This window comes from Cardiocondyla obscurior, linkage group LG27 (genome assembly GCF_019399895.1).
Source record: "Cardiocondyla obscurior isolate alpha-2009 linkage group LG27, Cobs3.1, whole genome shotgun sequence".
In the NCBI taxonomy this organism is placed as follows: domain Eukaryota; kingdom Metazoa; phylum Arthropoda; class Insecta; order Hymenoptera; family Formicidae; genus Cardiocondyla; species Cardiocondyla obscurior.
The window spans coordinates 1,499,717-1,519,983 of record NC_091890.1 but is presented as its reverse complement, the minus strand read 5'-3'; the positions used below and the strand labels follow the sequence as shown (position 1 = coordinate 1,519,983).

The 20,267-nt window shown below is 45.7% G+C and overlaps 1 protein-coding gene and 1 long non-coding RNA gene across 3 annotated transcripts; one reads left to right on the top strand and one right to left on the bottom strand.

The window, feature by feature from the left end:
* Nucleotides 1–5,070: 5,070 nt before the first annotated feature.
* Nucleotides 5,071–9,334, bottom strand: LOC139112220 (uncharacterized). The gene is made up of 2 exons (XR_011547348.1): nt 5,612–9,334; nt 5,071–5,549 (listed from the first exon to the last, which is right to left on the bottom strand). It is a non-coding gene; the product is annotated as an uncharacterized lncRNA (long non-coding RNA).
* Nucleotides 9,335–11,824: 2,490 nt separating this feature from the next.
* On the top strand, nt 11,825–19,075 carry Twi (twist). Of its 2 annotated transcripts, none has more exons than XM_070673077.1 (3): nt 11,825–13,700; nt 15,576–15,760; nt 15,872–19,075. In XM_070673077.1, exons 1-2 carry the CDS (start codon nt 12,440–12,442, stop codon nt 15,710–15,712), a joined length of 1,398 nt encoding a protein of 465 aa, XP_070529178.1. In that variant the 5' UTR covers nt 11,825–12,439; the 3' UTR covers nt 15,713–15,760; nt 15,872–19,075. The 2 variants fall into 2 exon arrangements, with proteins under 2 accessions (XP_070529178.1, XP_070529179.1); XM_070673078.1 differs by having other exon boundaries at nt 15,579–15,760; nt 15,872–19,074.
* Nucleotides 19,076–20,267: the final 1,192 nt, after the last annotated feature.

Below are 20,267 nucleotides of genomic sequence, written 5' to 3'. Positions count from 1 at the left end.
GTTTCTTGCGGGACAAATTTTTCAACTGCTAACTCAGAATTACCCATTATGTATCGCGATGTTCCGACGTCCACGAAAAGACGTCCACGGTTGTATACGAGACGAGAGGAGACGTGACAGCTGGCGGTGATGAGAGATCCGGTTCACACGACGCTCCGAATCGTTCTCCATGTCTGCGCGAAGGAACGCACCCTTCTTTCTCCCTGCCACCGTTCTACTCGCGCTTTTACTTGTCCGCGCGAATGCGAGCAGCCGCTTTTAAACGCGATATCGAAGTGCGGCTTGAAAAATACTCGGCAATTGTGGCGTTTACGAGAATAAATCGGCAACTCCAGAGATAGTAAAACGAGAGCAACAAGATCTAGTAAAACAGGAAGACACTGTTCTCCATTCATTCCTCTTCGTCGGTGACCCACATTCGCAGAAGTAATATATAGCCCACCCCTTTAGCATTCTTCCTTTTCTCTGTCCCGATCGTGTCATCAATTATCCCGAAACTGTAGACTTTATTAGAATTGGCAAAAAACTTGAGACATAATTAAGGGAAAAAAAAAAAAAAAAAAAAAAAAAAGAAAAATTAAAATTAAATTAAATAAAAATTAATAAATCCAATTTTTATCCCAATTGGGACAATTGGAAATTTTTGCATGGTCCTTTCGCTGGTTCCGTCGGCGGGTCTTCCTTCTCGCGAGCCGATCGAAGAGGAAATAGACGGTACGACGGCGACGACAGGCGTCCCGGCGCTCTGCGTCGACGTTAGAATCTATTTACCCTTCCGCCCGTCGTCGAGATACTCTTTTTCGCGGCACGTCCGTCGCTCTCTCGTCCACGTGCAACTTGACAGCCATAAAGACGGGCCGCTCCACCGACATCTGGTCTGACGCGCGCACTTTGTAGTCTCCTACCTATGCATAAAAGGAATCCCACGTCATCGTTGGCCTTTGCCAACGCGCGGAGATTGACAGGGCGAATCGTTGACGCCCTTCCAGAACCCGAGAGATGTACAGAGTATCTCGAGACGTTACGCTGCCGCGACCTTTGCTCGCGTGCGTGAACCCTTTTCGACTTTAAATTCAACTTCTTTTTTTTTTTCACCCCTCGCAACTCGATTTTTCTCGTGGCACTAAAAGAAAAATTTATATAATTTATATAACGTGAAATTAAAAATGCGCCAACCTCTGGATACGAAATAATAACGGATTTAAAGGTCTTAATTTTTTTTTTTTACAAGAAGGAAAAATTTAAGCGGTGAAAATGAATAAAGAAATAGAGTTAAAGAGAGCTTAAATATTTTGTAAATAATTTTCTAGCTTCTAAAGGCGGCATAAATTCGAAAAAGTATATCGATGTCACTTAATTTGTCTGTTTTTTTCTTTTTTTTTTTTTTTACTTTAAAGACAAAGTTGAAAGGCCGAATTACCGCCGCCTTTGAGGAAGAAACCGAGTCGGCGAGCGCGGTCCTTTTGGGGTTTCCGATAAAATGGAATCAGACGCGCAACGGAAGAAACGAAAGAAAAGGGATTCCCGCACGGGGCTCTCCCTAGAAATTTATAATTCGAACCGCCTGTCGGCAGCTAATTTCCTGTTCGGGGAGGCGTGTCTATGGCCATAACGCTTTCTCGCGGTTAACCTGGACGCTTGAGGATCTCCGATGATTCGGTCAGGCGAGAAAAACGACGAGAACTCGAGCAGAGGAAGAGAGAACGAGGAGAAGAAAGCTGCACGGACCTCGAAAGACCTTTTCCTCCCTTCTTCTTCGCACTTTTTTCCGAAATGGTCGCGGCTCCTCGTCGGCCGCAAAGCAGCTGCTTCGAGCTTTACGAAGAAATGATAATGAAATGACGAACGTCATCGCAGCCGTTCAGAAGAGAGCACTCTTGGCGGTCCCTTTATTCATTACTTTCGAACCTATCAATACAGTCCCATTTATGTCTATCGCTCTATTCTGCAAAGATTAATGCAGCTAAACTTTAATCCAGACCGCCGAATTAAGCTCGTAATGCAAGAACGATTAAAGGGCAATTAAGCGAAGATTTTGCATGCGTGATCCTGGCGAAACAATTTAAGTAAAAGCCTGCGACCTTCTGATCAAGCAGAAGCCACACGATTCCCAACCGATGTTCGGAATCGTGCGCACCCCCGCTTAATTTAACTCAAGAAAATGTAACGCAGGAATGAACGTGCTCCACGTGGAGGAAAGGAGGACCCTCTCTCTTTCTTCATTAACACATACTTCAGCGGTGACGCTTAATGAATCGGGCGTTCATATATCAACTCGCAATAACTCGCGCGGTGCTTTTTCGAGAGGCCCGATTTATCTGCGTTGAAGTGGGACGGGGATGTGGAAGAGAAAGAGCGAGAGGAAAAAAAAAAGGAAGAGATAGGGAGCAAGAGAGAAGAGCGGACCATGAGGAAACCATTTTCGGTGTCCAAATAAAAGGGTGTCGTCCGCGACACTAGCTGGTTCCTTCGAACCTTCCCACGAGCCAATCGCAAGCCGGCGTTGACAATAATCCCTTTTTCTCCTCCACTTCCTCTTCTGAAAGATCAGAGAATTATTCAAATTTTTTTTCTATACCTGGAATCTGCAACGAAAAGGATTTTTAATCGCAAGGTGCAGATTCTTTTTTTCTTTTCATTTTTTTTCTTTTTTTTTTCTCGATCAGCAACCCTCGCTAAAGTGAGCTTGGTCCTTCTCTCTTTTTTTTCTTCCTTTTTTTTTTTATTGCATCCCCGTTTTTGTTTCTTGTTTCTCTTCGACAGAAACGACGGACACACGCAATCGGGGCGGCGCTTTGGTTATCCAAACGAGCCGAGAAGTCGCCGCCCGTCACAGTCGCGATCCACGCACCGTACTTCCGGTAGAACGTTGCGGCGGACGATTTTTTAAAATGCTCCAACTCGTAAATCACCCGCCATAAATTGTCCTGCACGAAGCTCGCTGATTTATCATTTCTCGACCGCGCAAAATATGACTCGAGTCGAGTCGCGCGGTCTCCCAAGTGGAGAGCTTTTTTTATTATTTGCACTGAAATTTAAATCGATCTCTGATTCTCTGATACATCTAATATTAATCAAATTTAATAAAAAAAAAAAAAATAGAATAAAATAAAATACGTGAAGCTGAAAAGAAACAAACGAAGACGCTGATTAATGTCGTGACAAACTTTGTAACAATTATTGCACGTAGATTTTTTTTTTTTTCTACGAGCTTATATTCGGCGAGCGGTTTCAATCCGTCGACCGCACCGATTTCTCGCGGTTCTCGCGTTCTTTTTGTTCCCCGTAACGAAAACGCGTGCAGGCTTTCCTTGGCACCGCCGTGCGTATCGACGCCGTCGACGGAACGCGTCGAGCGAGCCTATTAGTGGCCTTCGCGGTATCGTAAAGTAAATCCCAGGGAAAAAGAAGCCACGGCGCTCTTTACGATCGTATCGTTCCCGTGGGCGCCGATGCGGCGATTTACTGCTTCCACGTTCCAATCTATTTTAACGGAAGTGGCGGCTGTGTCGCGAGTATCTCCCGATCGCCGCAATCCTCGCCGCGAAGTGGGTGGACTGTTCTCCGGTTCGGTAGCATCGATTTCAAAGGCTCCCAGACGATTTACAGACAATTAACGACCGAATGTATATTTAAATTATATTTAATGGAGCCAGAAATATTTAAGATTTAAACAAACGTTGTTGCAATTTATTCCCGAAAAATATTAAACGTAAAACAATTTTCTTTAACGCGGAGAGAAAAAAAAAAACGTGGAAAAAATGGGTTTAAATGTTTGAAGAATTTTTTTTCGCGGCAGGGGTGGTTCGGCGTTTCTCTGACAGGAAACGTAACATCTTAGGGTGGCTGCGGGGGAGATACGCTCAATTATGCGAGCTCTCTGTCGCGCCGGCGCCAGGGACAATTCTCCCGTTCGAACGAACACGACTAAAATCACCCGCCGTGTGCCAAATTTCGAAGCCGAAAGAAGCGGCCGCAGACCCCGACAGTCTCTCGTTACACATCCGTGGCCACGGCGCATTTAGCGCGGCTGCAACAAAGTCACGAAGGGCCACGAGCGAAAGGAAGCTCAACCGCGTTCGGTTCGCGAGATCGCGGCTTGAAATTAAAATCCAACGCGAGAAACAAATTATTAAATAAAAAAAACATTTGGGACAATTAAATTCCATAACGCATACGATATTAAAATAAATAAACGAAAAAAAAAAAAAATACTGAAGAATGATTACCGAGAACGATAGTTTTAAAAAAGCAAAGCATGAAAGTTTACTAAAAAGAATTGGTCGTCTTTTAATTTCCAGACGACAAAGGGATTAACGGAATGTTAAATAATCGAGTTTTAAGTACCTGGTAGAATAGCGATGATGGATAGAAAACAGGATTAAAGGGTCCTGAACTGAAAGGCATTTCAGAAATGTGCGCTTTACCCTCGCCGGTAATTATTTTGCATAAGCCCCGCGCGCTTTAAAGCGAACTTTGAAACGGGAGTCCTCGCGATCGTTGTATCTCGCGTTCCTATAAATTCTCGCAAATTATAATGGGCATGAGGCCACTTAGGCCGACAGCGAGCAACAGCTGTTTCGATGTCGACGAGACGCGACAGCCGGTAGCGCCTGTCCTCCCCGTGTGATTCTCCAGCTCTCTGTAACTTAGCCAGCGTCATGCACCAAATGTGCAAGTGCGGCGCGTCTCGTCGGTGACACCTGCTTACAGATGTTCCAGATACCGTAAAACGATGCTTCCTCCGTTGGCGCGGAACGGCGCGGATCAGCCTTGCATAATTTCGAATAAATTCACGATCGTTCATCACTCCTTCCGTAAATCTCTAGCCGCCCCGCCTTTGCCAAAGCGTACGTGTTTATTGAGGCTGCGCGCGAAATATGTCCTGTAATAATCTAACTTGATCTTAGTTTGGAATATTTAAAAATACACGTCTCTATCGTATACTTAATTATATTTTCGTTAATTATGTATGGATTTGAAATTATATTTTTAATTATATTCTCGTCGTGTATTTTTTTTTTTAAAGCATTAATTTTTTTTTCTTTTTATTATGATACTTATCTACGCTTTATTTTTTATTTTTTTTTTTTTAGTGAGTGATTGAATTTATAAAATATAACGCAAGTATTTTAATAAAGAGGTGGGAAGCCATGCTACTGGAGACTCCATAGCTAAAGGTGGAGTTACAAGTAGTCAGGTGCTATTATCTGTAGCCCCACCTCAAGTAACACCTGGTCGACCGGGATAAAAGAAAGGAGGTACCAAAAATGGAGGATAGTCAGGTTCCCAAACGAATAAAACTCACCAGGTGCAATTCAAGGCGGTTCCGATTCAAAAGCTCGGATTCCCTCGCCGCCATTCCGCCTCATTATCTCGAGATGACGCAACTCAAGTGATTTCGTCTCGACTTTTCCGTCCCTTTTCTTTTGTCGATCTGCTGCATTTCCTGCTCCAAGGTCCCGGGATTCTTTCCTCGTGCTTATTTCTGGCGCGCAAGGGAGGAAAGGAGAAGTTTGCGCCCCGTCCGTTGGTTCGCGCCCGGCGTCCTGAAAAAGCAGAGATGAATCTTTCATCGGGTGGAGCCTCCAGCATCCCCCATTGAACTCACCGGGGTTCCAGTAGCAAAAAGGAAAAAGTGGCGGGCACGCTTTCAGGGTAACGTGGAAAAGTGTCGCGTGTCCTCATGGCGGTCGTGTTCCGGGAATCAGGTCGTTTGCTGCCGGACAATTAGACCTCCGACCTGCGAGGGCCGAAAAGGCCCAGCAGCGCGAAGTTCCCGGGTGCGCAAACGAGCCCGGAGAGAAGAATGCGCGCTCGGCGCGTCTCCGTCGGCTTTGTTTTCGGACCGTCCAGTGCCTCGAAGTGGCCGGAGTTCAGAGTCCAGCTCCCCCAAACAGTTGGCGAATCTTTGCGACAGTGTCCGCGCGGTGATTTATGACCATCGCGATCGTATTTCGAGGGACGGCGACGACGACTAGTGAATCCGATCCCATCTTTGTCCCGGCGCAAGAGACATTTACGCTCCTTCTGATATTTTTATTTCCCTCGATCGTTCGTTATTGATGATTCCAGCAGGTTGAACCCACCGCAGAAAATATCTAGACAACCGGAAAATAAAAATTAGTCTTTGATCTCGTTCTTACTTTTGGCTTTTTAATTTTACTTTCACGTGAACCCCGCGCTGCGATATATCCACCGTAAAATCTTTAAGACAAATTTCTTATATTACATTCCAGAATAATTGATACAAAAATCATTTTTTTATACAATAAATAATTAATACTGTTTCCCTCTTTGAAATTAAAATTAAAACCTATTTAAAATACCGTAGGGACTATCGGCGGGATGGTGGCGAACGGAGAAGGAAGGGCTAAACCGTTTTAAAAACTGGTTCGCCACACACCGTGCTAAACGTGTATTAAGACCATCTTCGATCTGTTGAGACGAGCAAAAAAGATCCCGCGGGATGTGCCCGATCTTGCCGTCATTTCTGCCGTCGTGGCCGCGATGGCGGGGGAGCTAACCCTCGAATTAACATCTTCAGGGGGGTACAGAACCTACGTCAATGGGTCATAGGGTTCGCGACGGTTACCATCATCAACTGTTGAACCAAAAAAAAAAAAAAGAAAAAAAAAGGGGGGCCTCACGGGCAGTTCTAAGGGCCTCTTGGACTTCCTCAGCTGGAGGTCCCATCAGCAGTGAATTATTTAATATATTTAATATTACCAAAAATTTCTCTTACGTTAATATTAATAATAAAAAATCCCTGGCCCTCGAATCAGACTTTTGACTGACTTACTGAAAACTTTTTACAATTTTGAATTTTCTCTGCCTGTTCACGTTTTTCTTATTCTTTTTTTTCTCCCCCTGAAGCTTCGCCTGAGAAGAGGAACCTCATGTTTCGCATTTATCTTTGAAGATTCAGGGTTAAGGGACAAGCATATATGTTTTTATTCTTAATGCTTTTTCGCATCTAAGGTCACTATTTTTTTTTCTCTTCTATTCTTTTCTACGGAACGTTTCTCAACCTTTTCGAGTTAACGTAAAGTTCGACTGTATGCCGAGGAACGTTTGACGAGCAGAAAGAGTTGGCGTATTGTTCGTTTTATTATCTTACGTGCTTTAAGAGGCTCGTCGAGATTTATTGAGCTTTCAATTTTACTTCTCGCTCGTTATTTCCAGATTTTTCATATTTCTTTCGGTAATATTTAGTTGATCGTTTTGATCGCGGCAATTTTTTTTTCGTCCCGACAGACCCGAAGCTCCGCGCTAGGAATTTTTTTATTGACGCCTTTGAGAGGGGGTCTAATAAAACGTAATTTTCTTCCCATGCACCTACGAAGACGTCTGGCGAACATATGTTCGTCCGCATTTTATTCGGCACGACAAAAAGCCTTCGCAAGTCGTGTGACATTGGTCACGGGACAACGGAATCTAAACTTTGCCAATCTTCCAACGTAAAACTTTAGCGAGAACGTAAGCTTCTGCAAAAAGTCCTAACGCAAGAATTTAACTAATCAAAAGTCGAACGCATTCAAAGTGAAAACCGCGGCTCCATTTCGTGTATTAATTAACCCTTTGAAGCACAGTGAATAAATACACACGATATTTTTAATCTCACGTTTTTATAAATTATTTTCTATTTGAGAGATTCTTTTCACGTATTTTTCTTTTTTCTTTTTTAATATTGTATCATATAAGAATCTAAGAAATGCAAAAAACGTGAGAAGAATCTTTCGAATAAAAAATAATTCGTGAAATAGTGAGATTAAAAGTCTGGTGCGTATATTTATATCGCTGTGCCTCAAAGGGTTAATATTATAGTGATATGAATATTTGCGGAAACGAAAAAGCAGAAAGACCGAGAGACCAGCTTGGTTCCCGAAGTCTACCTTCATCTACAATTATCCCCTGTCGTTACCGTCGCCGTCGATCGTTCCTCGTCACCGTCGTCGCTTTGAGCACGCGGTTTCTCGGGGAGAAAAAGACCACCCTCGTCGCTCGCGACGCAAATATCGCGTCGATTTTATTCGGCGATATCCTGAAGGAGACCGTAACATTGTCCGGTACCCAGAAGTCGTAAAATCTATCGAGCCCGGAATAAGCTACTTTGCGATAACGGTGCCGCGAGCTTCGACGTTCGATATAATTTTTAATTCAGCTTGTTTAATTTAATTCTGCGTTTATAATAATTAAATATTTAGATTACGTTCTAATAATTATCAGAACGAGTTGAGAGATAAATATTAAAGGTCTATCTTAAATTCGACACGGGATTAATATTTGAAATAATCCCACAAAAATGAGGGAAAATAATTGAAATAAAAAATAGCTGGATGTGATAAGAGAAATAAAATTAAAAGAAAAAAAAGAGATTGCGATATAGAAATTAATTTGCGATAAAAAAAATACATTTATCTTTTATATCTATATTTTTATATATTAAATATATCTATTTTAATAAATATCTGCAAAAAATACACGTAGGAGGTCCTGCGAATAAAAGGCAGTCTCGAGAGCCAATATCGGGCAGGTATTGGTATAAAATCTACCTGTTGCTATCTAGAAAACCACACCTTTTCTCACCTGGTGCAATGGCCACGGCATCGTCATTTTTCCCTACGCCACCTTAACATTTGATTAACACGATATATTAGCATATATCATCGCTGATAAACCGTGTTGTTTATAAAAATATTCTATTTTATCTATATATATTTCCTAATTTTTTTTTCTCCTTAAACTCTTCTTCGTAATTGATTCTCGAAATAATTCTTGCAATTAATTTTATAATTAATAATGTTAACAATGTTAATAATTAAAAAACGCGTCGCTGATGGTGAGCAGATGTGTTTCTGAAATATCGTCGGAAAAGAAGACAAAAAGAAATTCATAATAATAAAACTAAAATAAAATAAAATAAAGAAAACTTGGAATTAAATTGACATTATTATTTTGAATTGAAATACCTGAAAGAGAATATTTTTACCGCAAGCTCTTTTGTTCAACCATCCAGATTAATACTTTGATAATTAACCGCACAATGTACCTTTACGTTAACCATTAAAGAATTGAAAACAATACATGAAAAAATCTTTATGCAAAAATTCAACAGATGTTCGAAACATATGTGTGACAATAAAAGAAGACCAGGCAATATAAAGAGGCCTGCGAGCGTTTCAAATCAATTTCCATCATTTTATATTCTCTTTTCAAGGAGAAGAAAAAGAAAAAGGAAACACAGCTGTTAATAAAAAAAAACGAAATAATGCAAAATTAAACTTACTGTATTTCGAACAGCTGCCAATGAAGAAAAGAAATAATGCAAAATTAATGTATTTCGAACAGATGTTCTTTTAAATACGAGAGCCCTTTAGTCAAAAACTTTAACAGCCTATAGGCTTTTTTTTTTTACCTATTCATTGCGGCCGGTGAAATCGGTCTGCTCGTCCAGCGGAGAAAGCTTACAGAGTCACGAACCGAGCGCGACGAGGCACATGTCTACACATGCGAGGCGTATGCGGCACCGTTAACGTGACGCCATTTGATCTGAAATGGATAAATTTTTCCAGGTCGGGAGCTACGGAGCTACGGTAGACGTACGGAGCAGTGCTGGGGCGTCTCTTCGCAGAGATGCACGGCGTAATCTCGCTATTTTCGCTTCGGGATCGTTATCAGTGGGGTACGCGGCGGCGCGACACCTTGCTCCCGGCCCGTCACGCAGGATCTCGATTCCGCGCAAGAAGCGCCGACAGGGGTGCTTGGGCCTGCAATCGTGCACGACGACCGTGGGGTGCAACGGAGGCGCGCCGGTCTTGATTAAAGCCGCGCGCCGGCACGCGCAATTAAGACCGCGTTAATATCGTCAAACGGTGCGTGCCCGGCGATAGCGCACGCACGTGCGCGAAAGAACGTGACCGCGAAGAGGATCCGCGGAAGGTCGAAGGTCTCCCCGCGGAGGTTGGAATAATAAAGTGCATGGAAAAGTACTTGAACTTGAGGGAAGAAAAAAAAATCACCAACGCGACGAAATCCCACGCGCTTAGTTAGTGTTCAGCGAGACTGAAGGTTTTGAAAAAGGTTTGAAGAAACGCGCGCCCTGTAAAGCTCGCCGCGGAATTTTTTTTTTGCCTTTCTCGATTACCGGCGAATATTATTTCAATATTATTTTGGTATTTTCGCCGCGTTATTTATCGGCCTGTCCATTGGCGATCCGATTCGCGGCTGGACCGCCGCCAGAACGGCAGCTCACGGTTTTCTACCGCCGTTCCGAGAACCGAGATCCGACGAGCGACGAGCATCCGTCCGCTAATACAGTCACGATACGATGATTGAGTCGTTCAAAGCTCGCCATTAGTTCGGGGAAATAAATTGGCTGACTAAAACCGATTGTCAAAACTAAATTTTTCTTGCCGTCTTCGCAGCGTTCGTTGATGACCGTGTAAAATAAAAAGTAAAGCTTAATTATTAAGAAGAGTTTTTTTTTTTAATATCCGGTGAAGTGCGATTATCTAATTGCACGAGAATTGCGACCGAGCTGTGTTCACTTGCTTCAAATTTTAATTTAAACTATTATTTATTAAACCAAGACGCTTAAGATTCAGATTTTTAAATAAATTCAAGATAAACTTGAAATAAATTCAAAATAAAATTCGAAATAAATTCAAAATAAATTCAAAATAAATTTAAAATAAATTTGAAATGAATCTAAACTTACCGAGATGCAATCAACAGGCAGCGAACAAAGGCGGCGGCTCTTCTTTTTCCTCCTCGAAGGTCCTGAACAAAATATCTCGTAGGCGTGGTGGCGGCGTCGAACGAAATGTTAAATCACGGGCTGGGTGAGGGTGAGCTCCGCAGAGGAGACCCGCGAGAAAGTTGAAGAAATGTCGGAATTTATAGACACCCTCCGAAGAACTTTTCTTCGTCACAACAAACACGTCGCGGCGCATCCAGCGCGGCCATCCATCACGATGCGTTCTCCAAGCGGCATTAATTCGCATCGCCGGGCTGTCGGGGTTAATTTCGGCCCGGGAGAAGAGCGCCCGGTCACGTGACGGGGGACCCAGCCGGTGGATTTAATTAATCTTGCACCCTGTGCTGGACGCGACGAGCGCAAGCTCGATTTTTCCCGTTCGATCGAGCCCTCGCGCGCCGATTTCGCGCGTCGAGAGAAGTATCTCTCGAAAGGCTTTCTCTCGGCCGCTTTCATTCTCCGCTTCCTTACTTAGGAATTTATTTTTTACGCCGCTCGGCTGCGAGGGTTCTACTTATTTTCGTCCGCGTCGTAAGTCCGATCGCTGATTTTTCATCCTTCCTTCTCGGTCTTCCGAGTTGCAGCGGCTCGAAACGCGCGCCGAGTGCTTTCTGTCGCGCGATTATTTTTGATCAGCGGAACGTACATTATTTTTTAATATTATTTATTAATATTACTGGTAGTTAGTGTTATATTAAATTTTTTGAGTTTTTTCTTTTTTTTTTTTTTAGGTAAAAAGTTTAATTCGCCGGCTGAAATATCTTTTTTATTTAACGAGCAAACAGCGGCAAGATTCTCAGCTCGAGATGAACATCGCGCACTTCACGAAATAAAACTAATAAAAATTATAAAGTACAAAGACGTCGTAGCTCGAAAAAAATTCTAGTCTAAGAACATTTTTCTTGTATGCCTTTTCTCGAACAATAAACTACGTTGCAAATCGCCACATATGTTCCTAACTTAAACGAAACATGCTTCGGCACGTTCTTCCCGCATTTTCCAGTCATTCAGCCCCAACAAAATTTCTTTTCCCGTACGAATATATTTTTATTGCCTCTTTTCCACAGCATATTTCTTCATTGTACTCCCCGCCCGTCCGTTTGCATTTGCAGAAAAACCGTACGAGCCCGAAAATTGCTACTCAATCAGCGGTATCTTTGTCTTCGGGCGGACTCGGACCGCGCGCATGGAAGTCTTCCGTTTCATCCCTTCCTCCGCCACCTGACCGATCTATTTTCTCGTCTCCGTCCTCCTCTTCTCCGTGGGTGGAGACAAAATGATAGCTGAGGACCAGTCATGCTCGCCTCCGAAGGCGGAGTTCCTCCGGCCTGACACGATGAGCGATCGCCCCGGAGGCCTTCTTCTGCAGACGGGTAGTAAAGCCGCCGGGGCAAAGAGAAACGGCGCGAGGAGGGAAACCGGGGAAGAAGAAGCAAAAGACGAGGGGGACAGACGCCGGGCGACGTCAGCCGCGACATACGCGAATCGCGCGAGGGACGCTCGACGTTGCGGGAAATTTCTCTCCTCTCCGGTCGGCCGCTCGACTTGGCGGGATTTCTCGTTCCTCGATATCGGTACGCGCGGGATTAATTGATCGACGATCGAGGGATCGATCGCCTGCTCCCTTTTTCGCCGTGTGAAAATACGTGGCTCGCGCGTATTGGCGACGACGGACGGTGGATGGGTGCTAACAGCCGCAGCAGCACGTTGCCCCGCACCTGGCAGCCGGCTGGAAACAAGCAGCCCGTGATACCCGTGTCCTCAGTACGCGAGCGGGCCTTCGACGACGCCCGATGTGCTGAAAGGACAAACGTGGGCGGCGGAATGCGCGGCGCGGCGACGGTACCGCAGCCGCCGACGCCGGCGTCACAGTGCGTGACGTCGCAGACGGGATACTATATTCTGCACAGCAATGGGGTCCAGGGTGTCAACGGGGTCGGCGTCGTCGGAGCGGTCGCCCACGTCGACGGCAGTAACCCGGAGAACAACCCGGCGATGACGCGCTACGATCGGTTCACGCCACCCGCGCACTTGGTGGATCTGAGCGGTCCCGCGGACCATCAGCCGCAGCAGTCCCAGCACGGTCTCGCCGGCGGCTATCAGCACCATCACCAGGTCCCGGTCGAGTACACGGACCTGAGCCACATCATGTTCAAGAACCCGGAGGAGACGCGGTACCACCATCACCCTCATCACCCCGCGGGCCACCACCGGGAGCAGCTGGAGTACGAGCAGCGGCTGCACTCGACGGACAACTCGCCCGAGTTCCTGTCCGATTACAGCCGGGATCACGAGCAGCAGAGCATGTGCCTGACGCCGTCCTCGCAGAGCGTGTACTCGCCCGGCGGCTGCGGCGCCGACGAAATGGGCGCCCCGAGCTCGGTCCAGTCGGTCCAGGGTCAGACGGGGTCTTACGTGGACCTGGCGGAGTACAAGCCGAGCGTGATGGAGGACGGGATGATCGCGAGGTACGCGAGGTGCGACCAAGCGGAGCTCGGCCACGTGACGGAGCCGTCGTCGTCGACGACGACCAAGACCGGTTACGGCGACCGGGAGAGCAACAGCGTCAGAACGGCCGCGAAGAGGAAGCGGCGGCACAGCGGCAACAACAACACGAGCAGCACCAGCAGCAGCAGCGGGTGCTGCAACAGCAACGAGTCCGACTGCGAGGCCGCGGCGGCGGGCTCGACTACGCGGACGAAGGTGCGCCGAAAGAACGACCAGGAGCTTCAGAACCAGCGGGCGATGGCGAACGTACGCGAACGCCAGCGGACGCAGAGCCTGAACGAGGCGTTTGCCGCCCTGAGGAAGATCATCCCGACCATGCCGAGCGACAAGCTCAGCAAGATCCAAACGCTCAAGCTCGCCACCAGATACATCGACTTTCTCTTCCACGTGCTCAAGAGCAACACCGACAACATCGAATACATCGAGAACGCAGGTAATCCGACGGCGACGAGCTTTTTCGAGCTTACGACGTTCTTCGGGTGTAAATTCGCGCGATAACAAAATGGATAAAAAAAAAAAAAAAAAAAAACCCTTGAAGGTGGGAACGCCAAAGTGCTTCATATTCGTCTCACAACAAGCTCGTGTTTTCGTCTGTGTTTCCGATCGAGTTTAAGAGAGCTTAACGTCGCTCTTTACGAAACGGAACGTTGCTTTAAAGCGTCGACTTGGTGTGCAAACTTTAATTTTAACTTTAAAAAAAAAAATTCCTTTTCTTTATTAATTAACTGATTGATTTTAATACGGTGATGTCTCGCAAGATCGGAGTCTCGCGCCGAAAGAATGCCGCGGACTCGAGTTATCGTTGAGAATGTAGAATATACGTTGTTTAGAGGAACGCGTCCCGCTTGTCTCCATCCGCGCCTTCTTCAGGGATTAAACGACACGTGTTTACGGGTCGGCCGGTCTCCCGAGGAAAGCTTAATCAAACAGACTGCCGTTTCGGAGGTCCCCCGTAAATTTACACGAGATTAGAACGAGTCCGCGACGAGCACCCGACGCTTGTCGTTGCTCAAGTGCCACTCTGAAAAAGCTCGCACGGCCTCGCAATTCACCGTTCTCATAATATTTGTCAGCCAGCGAGGCGATCCTCCTGAATCACCCCCGCCCGAGTCCCGCGGATACCCAATTTTCAACATCCGAAATAACAAACAAGCGCGACATTTAATGGCACGCTCGTACCGCCGGCCGAAAGCCAGCAAGGCACTCGAATCCACGCCCGCGATAACGTTCAACGGTGACTTTACGCACGCGGGCCTCGCATATTTATTTGAATTGTCACGTTAACACTGAAACCACCGGCACTGTTTGACGTAAATATATCAATACAAGTTGCAGTAAATACATAACGTCTTAACGAGTTCATAAAATAAAGATAAAAAATTAATTCCGACGAGCTTGGTGGTTTTAAACATAATTGATGCAGCTTAAGTAAACGTCCAGCTTCCGTGCCAGCGATATTTTAATTGCAAGCTTATAATTTTAATTGTAAAAATAAGGGGAGGGGGTGGGAGCTGACGGAAATTAATCGCGATGTCTTTCGTCGAAGTTATTTAGAATTCCTCGTCAAATAATAATTAAACAGTCGTTAAATAATCGTTAAATAATGAATTATTCAAAGCGAATGTATTCCGGATAAATAATGAGGCGACAAAATTTTCCTCGTTTAACGCGCGGCGCATAAATCTTTCCCGGTCCGCCCTTATCGCGGCGGAGCGACGTTAACCACCCGGTGCAACGGCGAATAACGAACGCACACGCATCTCGGCGTGACTAACGATAGATACCGAGCACACGAGGCCCCCGGCTCGCCATTTCTGCGACACGGATTTTCTGCAAGACGGAAATATATCCGCCGGCCGCGCAGCGGTTTCTTTTACTCGGCCCTTCTTCTTCAGAACTCTCCCCCGGAGCGCCTCGCCGCGATACCGCTTCCCTTTTATTTTAAAGTTTGCATTATACGCGGACAGAATTATCGCGTAACGATCCCTCCCCCTTTCCCCCTCGGTTCCCTCCTCACCCTTCGATTTCTTTCGCCCGACTCTTCCTTTTTGCTCCGCTCTCTGCGACTTTTAAACTCGTTTGTCGAAATAACTTGAGGCTCGGCGAAAAACTTATGACGACGCGAACCTTCCTCGAACGATAAATATCGAAGGAACGTTAAAAAAAAAGAAAGAAAAAAAAATAGAATTCCACCGAAATTATATTAGAAATTAATTAATTATTCTTTTATGTACCTTTAAAAAAATACGATGTAATTCAACAACTGCTTGGTGCGAAAATTAATATACTTGAAAAATGTCTGTTTCAGCAGAGATAAACGCCCAGAGCGCGATTATGACTGCGAAAGAGATCGTGTCGTCGTCGAGTAACTACATTGCGCACGAAAAGCTGTCGTATGCATTCAATGCCTGGAGAATAGAACGCGACTGGAACTCCACTACGTAGGATATAAGGATATAGTACTAGGATAGAGTTATATTAAAATTGTATAAGGTAAGAACGGCGTGATACGATATCAACCTCGAGTCCAGCTCGAGTAACTTTGCCTGCGCCGATCGAGAGTGACTTAGCTTCCTTTTACAAATCTCTTTCTTTTCGATTTAGGTGCCTCAAGCCCTTGAGGAAAGCTAACTATTTGCAGGACAATCCGCGCGCTTTTGCCGAACGAACGGAGCCGGAGGCTTGTAATAAACCAGCCCGATTGTTTCTCAAGATCTTTCCGGCGACGATTTCCCAGATTGAAGCCACGATGAAGTATCAGAGGAGCCAGAAATGGGCCGCGTCTTCCCGGCGCGCAAGAATAAAATTGATTAATTCCGCGGCTCCTCTTTTTCTCTCGACGAAGGTCTCGCGAAACGACCGTAATTTTCCGCGCGAAGATTCAGATCCGCTTGTTCCCCCGGGGCGCGCGGAAGTGCGATTACCTCGCGTATATTTTATATATATATATACATATATATATATGAAACGAAAGATTAATTGCATAATTAATTAGTTTAGACGAGGCAGGCGGGGAAGAAAGCGATGTTCCGCGCGCGGCGAATCGTCCCAGCTATTTTTCCTTCGCGCCGCCGCGAAGCTCTCTGCCGCATTTGTGAAGATTGTACATTTATTTTCGTTACGTGACGTTACGCAAGCAGTAACAATTTTTTTTTTCTTTTTCGTTGCGAAACAGAAATGCTGTGAACTCACGTGGGCTCTTTACGGTTCAATAACAAAGCGTTACGTATATTTTTTTTATTATTATGTTTTATATATATATATATATTTTTTTTTTTAATCTCACCTCCTCGCGCGACGAAGGCAGAACGAAACGAATTCACCGACGTCGTGGAATTCACACCGCGCGGCCGAGTAAATGCGATATTTGTCCGGCCCGCGGACATATCGACGCGAACCCGCGAGCGCTGTGCGTCCACGCATTTGTCACGCCGAATCGACGCGAAAAAAGCCTTGATTTCGCGTAATCGAGAGCCCGGGTGCCGGTTGGAGGGCTCTTGCGTTGGGTGAAAGAGGTTGGAAGGGCTATTCCCTAAATGAAAGGAGCACGATCTTGATTTCGATTTTGCCGGAAAGCCGTTTTTCAACCTTGCTTGCAAAGTAAACGCGGCCGGAGCCTTTCAAGCGCCAAATTATAATTTAATCCCGCGATCTTTCCCCCTGCTCCCGTATGTACATACGTTACGCGCGTTTGCGCTACCCGCGCAACGCGATCGTAGATAAGCGCTCTGTAAATAATCGATCACTTAGATTTTTTAACAGAGAATACTTGAGGCGAGACGGTATTATCTCGGTGTCCATTCCCTCGACTCGATGCTACTTGCATTTTGCTGGTTTATCCGAGCGACGCATTTTTAATGTACAGTATTTTTATATCAGTAGTCGCCGTTGTCAGCGACGTGTGAAATATAAAAATCTAGAAAGAAATTCTAAGCAGTTAAGCGATAACAACGAGCAATAAAAGAATTACAGTCAACCCAGGTGTCATTCTTCCTCGAGTCCTCGAAATGCGAGCTCGCTTTCCGGAATCCATCCGGAGGCGTTTGATCGCGCAACGATATATACTTTACGTTCTTCTGCATTAATTCTTTCATTATTATTATTATTTTTTTTTTTTTCTTTTATCAACGATTTTATGATTCACGGAGAAGCTAAGAAATGACTCAGGCGAGCTTTCAGACAAATAAATTTGCCAGCCGAAGAGGAGCGAGCGTTAACTCGGGACCTCCAGCCGACGATGCAAATTATTAACCTTCGATCATCGTTTATTATCGCGGGGGTTGGGGGGCGGACGGTTTATAGAGGCCTAATACGATTTCAAATCTCTCGCCTTGGGCGCCCGTGATGTCAAATGCGCGCCTCGGACGGGCGCCGGCGATCTCGTAAATCAAGGAAGGAGGCACGATCGCGGGAAGAGACGTCCACGGCAACGCGCGGACGAGAATCATGCTGGACCATCGAGGGGGGCGGCGGGATGGGTGGCGAGAGCCGATAAATAATTTACCGAGCGCCGTTCGGCGACGGCGACGGCGCTAATGGATTATGGACGTGCCAGTGCAAATATTATTGCAAGCCGGCGGAATCGCGCAAGCGACGGCCCAGCCCAGCTTGGCGCCATTGGTCCAGAACCGTGTCATCTCGAACGCGTCCGCGCCAATCCGGCCGGGATGCTGCGGGCTCCCTTCGTCTCCAGAACCGACGGCATGGCGCGAGAATCCGTATGCGCGAGAATGCGAAATCGCCGAGCGATTTTGTAATCGTTATACTCGCGCTCGTTAACGCGGTCGTATCTGAATTCCTATATATTGCGCTCCAAATTTAACCGTAACGGCGTTACAATTTTATTACACTTAATGAATCAAATTTCTAGCTAATGAATCAAGTTTCTGGCTTGACTTAATTCCGTCGATCGGGAGTCTTTGACCGGAATAAATTTTTAGTTCTTTTGTTGAACTTACCGCGTCTTTCGGAGCGGAATGCTGGGCGTTTGAGATTCTTCACGTGGTCCGCATTTTTTAATATCGAAGACGGCGAGATGCGCGCAACTCGGCGAGGTACAAGAAGCATCCAGTGTACGTAACGAGATGACATTAAACACCAGCACTCGTAAAAACGGCTCGCTCCGGTGCAATCAGCGTGTGGAGGCTGGAAGGATATCCATCGGCCTCGCGCATACGTAAATAAAGCCTCACCCTGGGTGCGCGGTGGGTCCGTCCGCTCTATGTTTAGTTTAGGCGGTTTCTCGGATTTCCAGGATCACCACCGAGAGCGGGGGAGAAAGAGAAAGCTTTCCTTTACCCACTGAATGAATCGCGATCACGGTTGCGATCCGATTCCCACGATTATTCCTACGAAAAAAAAAAATAAATTAATCTAAGATAAACGCTAAGAAATCGCGGCGAGCTTGCGATATAATTTTTTTTTCTTTTTTCTAATCAACGTAAATTCATTAAAAATTAACCGCAAATTAATCGCAAGAGAAACAGCCTCGTTATAATTTTTTTTAGGTACGCGAGTCTTTATTTTTGGATTAATTCGGCGGCAATGGACAAACAAACGCTCGGCGTAAGATGAGAATGGCGGGCGAAGGTGTTACGAGCGAACGTCGCCGGCACGAACATCTGTTCCCTGTCTTTTCCTACGGAATCACCACGATTTCTGTCACTCCCTTCGTCTACCCCGGGATGATGAATCGCCCGTCGTTAGTGGCGGCCACGCGGTACGCGAACTCCTCGCGCGCGCGTTCCTCGGCATGTAAATATATTTATATCTGAATAGATACCGATTCTCTCGCCGAGGGCGCACTTATTCGGTTTTATCACCGGCAGTAAACCGTTCCGCGGCCGGATTGTGGATTCTCTTTTCCTCTCTTTCGCCCCCTTTCCGTGATAAACCGAATATATAAGGAACCACCGTGCCAGTTTCGGATCAGCGACCACGTGGATTGAGATATGTCATCGTTGCCGGGAATAGAAGAGTGTGAAAAAGCGCAATGGGAAAGCCGACAGTGATACTTTTATGCTGAGCGATTCGTTCTCTCAGTTTCTTAATTTAAAAAAAAAAAAAAAAAAAAAAATTATATAATAATAAATTAATGTTCTGATACATCCGACGAATTTTTTACGCCGTAAATAAGTTCAGATATCAATTATAAGAACGCTTTTGCACGACCTGCTCTCGTTCAACGCGGATGGCACCGGCCAAGACAGTCGCGCAATAATTACTGTCACGGAAAATAATTATTATTTATTTTTCGCGGGTAATGGTCTCGTTTTTCAAAGCGCGGCGAGAAACGTGTCTTGTTAAATTGACAAATCAGACTCCGCGCCGGCCCTTAGTCGCGATAAATCATTGTCGCGGTAACAATTTTTACCGTTCCGCATGGCTCTCCCGGAAACTCGAAAAGTATCAACGTCGCGACGCGGCCGCTGGCAGCTCATTAAGCCACGTAATGAGGTCGTCCCCACAGTTAATTATCCCGGGGACGGTTTTCGATGGTCGCGCTCCGGTTCCCTTTCTCCATTTTCTTTTTCTCCTTTTTCTTTATTTTTTTTTTCTTTCTTTTTTCCCTTCTCTCCCTTTTTCGTTGCGATCGCGTCCTGTCCCTCCCACTGGGGACCGAGGGCGTAAAATGATTCCACGAACCATTCCGGCTCGATTGACGACACCCTAAATCACCCTCGCGGGAGAGCCCTCATCTCGACCGTTTCCGGTATCAGGACGGCGTTAAAAGTTTTAGCCGCGAACCGAATTGGAAACCGGATTACCGACATAATAGCCTTGGCAAATTCCGTATTCACAAATTCTGTAAATACTCTTTAATGATGGACTCTAACTCTCAACGGCTGCGAACCGGCTTCGCGAAACGGCAGTCTTCGCCCAAGAAGTTTATCGCGGAACGTAAACGTTCGGCGTTCTATTAACTCGTTTTTCCTAATTAATTTTTTTTCCTCGCATGGGCTTTATGGAAAACCGCTTCGGGGGCGTGCTATTTTAAGAT

Bases quoted from the DNA above. Each gene is read 5' to 3' on its own strand.
- Twi (XM_070673077.1), top strand. From the start codon at position 12,440: ATGGGTGCTAACAGCCGCAGCAGCACGTTGCCCCGCACCTGGCAGCCG. The intron at 13,701-15,575 runs GTAATCCGACGG...TGTCTGTTTCAG, and splicing joins CGAATACATCGAGAACGCAG to CAGAGATAAACGCCCAGAGC.